This window comes from Gracilinanus agilis, unplaced genomic scaffold (assembly GCF_016433145.1).
Source record: "Gracilinanus agilis isolate LMUSP501 unplaced genomic scaffold, AgileGrace unplaced_scaffold19876, whole genome shotgun sequence".
Lineage (NCBI taxonomy): Eukaryota > Metazoa > Chordata > Mammalia > Didelphimorphia > Didelphidae > Gracilinanus > Gracilinanus agilis.
The window spans coordinates 1-6,443 of NW_025351222.1; the positions used below are offsets into that span (position 1 = coordinate 1).

At 62.2% G+C, this 6,443-nt stretch overlaps 1 protein-coding gene across 1 annotated transcript; it reads left to right on the forward strand.

The window, feature by feature from the left end:
• Positions 1 to 57: 57 nt before the first annotated feature.
• Positions 58 to 4,620, forward strand: LOC123254328 (calcium/calmodulin-dependent protein kinase kinase 1-like; the record flags this gene model as incomplete). The annotated part of the gene is made up of 3 exons (XM_044683370.1): positions 58 to 219; positions 840 to 937; positions 1,750 to 4,620. Coding segments are annotated over 3 exons (318 nt in total), but the record flags the coding sequence as incomplete, so codon positions are not given.
• Between the last annotated feature and the right edge of the window lie 1,823 nt (positions 4,621 to 6,443).

The window sequence follows — 6,443 nt, forward strand, 5'->3', positions numbered from 1 at the left end:
GGTCTCTCCTGCCTGGCGAGGAGGCAGAGCCCTGGGAAAGGGGGCGGAGCTGGGCAGGGACCATGGCCCCCTCCCCTTTCCCTCCTGAAGCTGCACCCCTGGGTGACGGCGGATGGCGAGCAGCCCCTTCCCTCGGAGGAGGAGCACTGCAGCGTGGTGGAGGTGACGGAGGAGGAAGTGAAGAACTCCGTCAAGCTCATCCCGCGGCTGCCCACTGTGGTGAGTGCGCATGCGCAGCAGCCGGGAGCTGGCCGTGGTGCTGCCGCCTGAGCCAAGAGCTTCTCCCGCTGATCCAGGAAGCTGCTGGGAAACGGAGGGGATCCATTCCGAGGCCTCCGAGTGACGAGGGGGGGTTAAGTGACTTGTCCAAGGTCACCCCGCTAGGAAGGGTCCGAGGCCAGCTTGGAACTGCCTTCCGCAAGCTGGGGCCTCTAGGAGCCTGGCAAGGTCTGGAGGAGTCCAGAGGAGGAGGAATGGCATCCTGTGCTCCAGGCACAGAGAGGAGGGCATAAAAAGGTGGCAGGGACCCACCCTTCAGAAGGAGGCCCGAGGCCCGGCCCCGGAGAAGGAGACTCTGGGATTTGCTCCCGGAATCTCCGCTCACCGAGAGTGTGAGGCCTTGGGAAAGTCCCTCCCCTCCACAGCCTCAGTTTCCCTGTCTGTAAAATGAGCCCCTTCCGGCTTTGCCATTTGGAGCCAACCCAGAGGCAGCCTGGGCTCGGTTGTCGGGCGTGGAAATGGACTTTCAGAATGGAAGAGAACTCAGCTCCGTGTGCGGAAGACGCCCGGGCCGTGTGGACACGGCGGGAGTCCAATGTCATCTCCACCTTCCTCCCCAGATCTTGGTGAAGGCCATGCTCAGGAAGCGCTCCTTCGGGAACCCATTCGAAAGCCACGTCAAGTCCGAGGACAGACCTCTGGCGAGAAACTTATTCAAGTAAGGCCTGGGGGGGCCGGGGGGGCTTCACGGAGTCACCAGACCAGGCTGGGGGGGCCCATGCAAGGGAGAGCTTCGTTATGTCTGAGGCTCCGGGAAGGTCAGGGAAGGACGCGTCAGCGTCCAGAGCAGGGAGGCGACGATCCTTCTCTCCGCTGCCCGCATCAGACCAGTCTGTAGCAATGGGCTCAGTGGGGGGGGGGGGGGCGACTGGAGGGCCGGCGGCAGGCCCCATGGCGAAAGCCGGGAATCCGTGCTGGGTGAGGATCCGCGGAAGGAATCGGGGAGGTCAGGGAGAAAGTCTCCAGGAGAAGCTGGAGCGCATCCAGGACGGGCAGGCGGGAGAAGCCCTGACTGGCATCTCTGCCGTCCCCCCCACGGGCCTCCCCAAGGGCAGCTCAGAACGCCAGAAGTGAGCTTCGGCCATTGCTGTGGCCCTGCGTGAAAGGGGCTCCTCCTCCCGGGGGCCTTGGCCAGGAGGGGCTTCTGGCTGCTTTGGGGGACCCTCCCGTCCTGGCCCCTGGGTGCCCAGCCTAAGCTGGAAGCCTCCGAGGAGGCCTCTGCCCCGGGAAAGCTCTCCTGGCTCCGCTGCTTTTCCTGGGCCGCCTCTTTGCCTCTCCGAAGGGGGCCAAACAGGACAAGAGGCCCAGAGCTCCAGGCCTGGGCCGTCCTCTACAGCTGGCGGGTCCGGAGGTGCCCGTTACTGCCGCAGGCGGGCACAGAGAGCCCTGGGGGGGGTTGCTGCTCGGGGCCCAGGTGTCGCGGGACAGGCGGCGGTCACGGCTCCCTTCCCTGACCTTGTCCCAACGCAGGAAAGAAGAGAGGAACGAAGAGGTTTGTGATGCCCGCGAGGACGAGGCTGCCTCCTGAGCCCCCGGCCCCTCCCCCCGAGGGGGGTCCCGCACTGCTGCTGCCACCACTCATCCTGTTGCACGTGCCTCCACGGGGCCATGTGCCCCCCCCATGGACTGCCCCCACGAACCAAAGGTTGAAACAGCCTCCTCCCAAGGGGGGAGGAGGAGGAGGAGCAGCCCCTGCCCACCTGCCCGCCTGCCCGCCTGCCCACCTGCTGCGGGCTGGCCCTGCAGCTTTGGAGACATTGTTTACAGCAAAGCATGGGCTCGAATCCTGCCTGGGGCTCTGTGTGAATTCTCAGCCTGTGCCTCATCTCCATCCGTGCTTGAGCCCCCACCGGGTATGGTCACCAGCGCCCAATACCTCTTGACTAATGAATGTGTTTAACTTAGAATTCGCTTCCCCACCCGCACCGTGGTGGCGGGAGACGGATGCTCTTCAGTGACTACTCGGGGTTCCGACGGCGGGGGGTGGGGGGGACCCCAGAAGTCCCGGCCAGGTGAAGCGGGTCTTGGCAGATTGTGACTCACAGGGTGGCCACCTCCACCTGAGATGGGCGGCAGAGAGGCTTTCCCAGAGCTTTAGGCCTGCGGGGTTGGGGCTTATCAAAAGGGAGCTGCTGAGAGCGAGGCCTCAGCCATAGAAGTTAATCCCAGGCCTCCTTCTGCCCCAAATAAATGGGGAATGACGGTCTACCCACCTAGCCTTTGCTGTTCTCGATACCTCTTACCCTCCCCCATCTTGGGAAGCCAAGACATACTTTTTGTCATCCCCTACCTGCACCCTGTCATAGTCCAGAGAATGGACTGCAGGAAAGAGCACTTTGTGGAAGGCTGTATCTTAGGGCCATCTCAAAGGCAAATGCAACCCCAACCCCCAGGAGCCTTCTATCCTGCGGTAAAACACTCCCTCAATCCGGGGGGATTAGCCTGGGACAGTATAGGACGGTGCTGGTGAACCTGTGACACGTATGCCTGAGCGTGCTGGAGGGGGCTGCTCCCTTCACCCTCTCCACGCACCTGAGGACATTTCTCCCATCACCCAGCAGCCCAATGGGAGTGTTTCCTCCCTTTCCTGTTTGGGGTGAGGTGAGAGGGTTGTCATGTGGACACTCGCCCTCTAAAAGGTTTGCCATCACCCCTGTGGCTGTTCTCGATGGAAGGTCTGGAGATTTGGGGAGACCAGCTACAGGCAGGGCCATGACCTGCACCGAGTTGTGTCCTCTGGAATAACTGGAATTCACATCATCTCCCCAAGTCTTTAAAACCAGAGTTAATGGTCTGTTTCTTCCCGCTTTGTCCTAGAAGTTCCAAATAGCTCCAGGGAGAGCTAACCATTGGGCTGCCCATTCTGAAAGAAAACCCCTCCCACAGCCTGAGCCTAAATATTCAGACAGCAATCGAATCAGCTGAATGGGGGCATGTTTAGGGCGGTGTCAGTGTCTCCAATGGCCAACTGCTTTTTATCCAACATGGGACCAAACCTTAAAGGGAACCATTTTTGGCCCTCTGGGGTGACTCTTACGGTGGAGGTGGCAGACAAGGAGACAACTTCTGGGCGCCTTCAGCCCACCCACCCCGTCAGCCATATACGTATGCTGGAGCACTGCTCTGTGGCCCGGGAGCCCCGGCAGGCATCTCTCTTCTGCACTTGGGCCACCTTTATGCAGATGCCCCTTGATTTGGGGTGCAAAAAAATGAAGTTACTGTTTAAAGTTTCTTTTCTGACTGGTTTTTGGCTAACCCAGGCAGCCCCGAGGGGTGATCGCTCCAGGCGCTAAGGCCTGAGGGCCGCAATGGGGGGCGAGCCAGGGGAGGAGACCCCCCGCACCCAGAGAATACTGCAGGCACACAGACACCCAAAGCCTGGCCTGGAAGCAGGTTCAAAAGGGAATGTTCTGCAGACTTAAAACATGGCCGCGTCCTTTCAAAGCAACGAATTCAAAAACCCAGGAGTCCCGGGAGTTCTGGTGGGACCCCGTGAGCAGGAAGGTTCAGACCAGGGAAGACCAAACCCCAAGGGCTCCCCAAGCAGGCGCACATGCTTTCCCCACATGCCTGTTGCCACGTGGTGCATGCTCTATGCATGATCTGTATTATAGTGTATATTGGACGTGTGTAGCAGTCTCGGTATGTACTCTGTGCCCCGGCCACAAGCTCGCCTGGCACCTCAGGGGGAGGCAGCCTCAGGAGGAGAGAGTGCCAAGGCTGGCCGGCAGCCCATCTGACACCTGAGGAAGCAGAGGCTTCCCAGAGAGGGGAGATGTGGGTGGGAAGCCAGAGGCCCGGGAGGCACCGTCCTCCGGCACCTGCTCAAACCTGAGTTTGGGGAAGACGGCACCCTTCTGTCCCTGCTCCCAGAAGCCTTGTCTTTAGAGGAAGGCAGTGGGCTGGCCAGGAAAGACAGTTGGCGTTTGAGCCAGCCGGGTGCCTGGCAATCTGAGCTGGAGCCACCTACATGTCCCAACTCGGTGTCCAAGCAGACCTGAGCGAGTCCTCACATGAGGCTCTGGTCTTGCAAGCCCTGAGCAGTCAGGAGTGTTAAGAGCTCCTTTCCCCAACCCCCTCCTCACCTAAAGGCTCCTCCCAGGCCCCTTCCTCAAATTGAGTCCCCACCTAGTCCCGCAGTTAGCCCCGCTTCTCTGTGCCGGGGAGATGCACCCAGGAGGCCTCACAGCGCCTCAGGCGGGGAATCCCTTCCCCTTGCCGCAGAGTTAGTTATTTCTGAGCTGGCCAGAAGGGGCTGGTGATGGGTGGTCAGCGGGATGGAGCGTGTGTATCTGGGGAGTTGTGGCGAGACAGCATGTCCACCTGTACATACTTATTAAACTGTCGCTACATGAAAGCCCGTCTCCTTCGTCATCACCTCTCCCTCCCCTGTGCCTAAGCACACACGTGGCGACAGGCCTGCTGCTGTCGGTGCCTCTACCCTAGCCGGAAGATGGGCAGCCTCGTTCCTTGGCATCCTACGGTGGGCAGAATGACTTGTCTGAGGATGGTCCCTACTGTGACTGGGTGCAAAGCTCTGGTCCCACACCGGGATGGATCAGATGGCGGGGGTGGGGGTGGGGTGGGGTGTGTGTGTGTGTGTGTGTGTGTGAGTGAGTGTGTGTGAGAGAGTGGAACCTTTTCATGGCCTCCTGGGCCCTCCTGCTTTTGATGGAGGCGAGTGAAGAGTAAAGACAAACATCCTTAGAGCTTTGGCCAATAGAAACATGACCTCCCCGAGGCCTGGCAGGGACTGCTTTTTGATCCAGGCTGCGCCGGAGGGAGCTGGGGTGACTGAGGCCGCGCAGAAGGGATCCAGGCCTGCCACCACTGCCCTCCTGGCCACAGGCTTCTCTTCTCACTTCCGTCCTTGTCGGACACAAACTGGCTGTTCCGGTGGGCTCCCCCCCCCCCCGTCTGTTTCCTTAGGGCAGGTGGGGTGCTAGTGCTCGGCGAGCGGGGGCTGGGTTCAGATCCTGCCCCTGCTACTTCGTAGTGATAACTGCGACCCGGATCTCCAACATCTCCGAGCCTTGTTTCTGCGGCCCTGGCGAGCTGGAGTCGGGGGCTGGGACGCCATGCAGCGGTGATCACTGGAGAGTCTACCTAGAAGCCCAGCTTTTGGGTGCCTGCGGGGTTTGCCATGGGGGGGCTTCTGGCCCGGAGGGCCCCGAGTCCGGGCAGGAGCAGTGGGGGACAGGCGTTCCCGCAGGGCCAGCCTCCCTTGGCTAATCCTCCTGTACACTTGCCCCGGGGACTGCTGGGAGAGAGCTCCCAAAGGGGGGGGGCTGCGCAGGGGGAGCCCAGAATGCCATGCGTTGAGGCCAGAAGCGCCACCGAAACAGGAAGCAGGGGCTGCACCGACCAATCAGGCGCCGATGTGGGCGGGTTTGGTGGCCGAGGCGCCGCGCAGCCTCCGCTCCTGGGACCTGGCCGACGGGAAACGCTCCCCTGAAATGAATGGAAGGTTCCGCGGGGCGGGGCCTGGCTACTGCCCGGGATCCACCCCCTGCCCCTGGCCCAGAGCCGCTCTGCGAGATGCTTGTGGTGCAGACAGGGAAACCGAGGCAGCCAAAGCGGCGCCCGGGCACCGGCAGGGGTCCCAGAAGGTCTTCCTAGCACTTGGCCCGGCCCATAGGAAGCCCTGAAGGCATGCCTGGTCAGAAGGGAGACCCCGGACCTCCCTCCTTCCTTCCCCGCCGCCTTGCGGGCTGCCCCCGTGGAGTCTCTGGGGTAGGCGAGGGAGATGTCTAAAGGGCTGGCCCGAGTAGAGTCAGGACTTGAATTCGGGCCCGCGAGACCGCTCTGGAGTGCCCTTTCCCAGCCTAAATGGCACCGCCCGGCCAATGGGCGCGTCTGGGAACGCTCGCTGGCATGTAACCCTTTCCGCCCTCCCCAGGCCGGCCCAGAGCTGCGCTTGCCCCGGGGTGGGCTGCGGAGGGCTCCGCTCCTTCCCCTTCCTCCCCACCGGCCCACAGAGCCTCAGGACGAACGGCCGCTCGCCATCCCGGGCGGCCCGGCCCGGCCCTGCCAGCCCCCCATCCCAGGGAGCCTCCTTTCCGCTGCCGTTTCCTGGGCCAAAGACCGGAGGCCGGCCTGGCTCCTGGCTGCGCCGCCTCCTCTGGCCACAGGGTGGCGGGACACACTAAGGAGCTGCTGTGCCC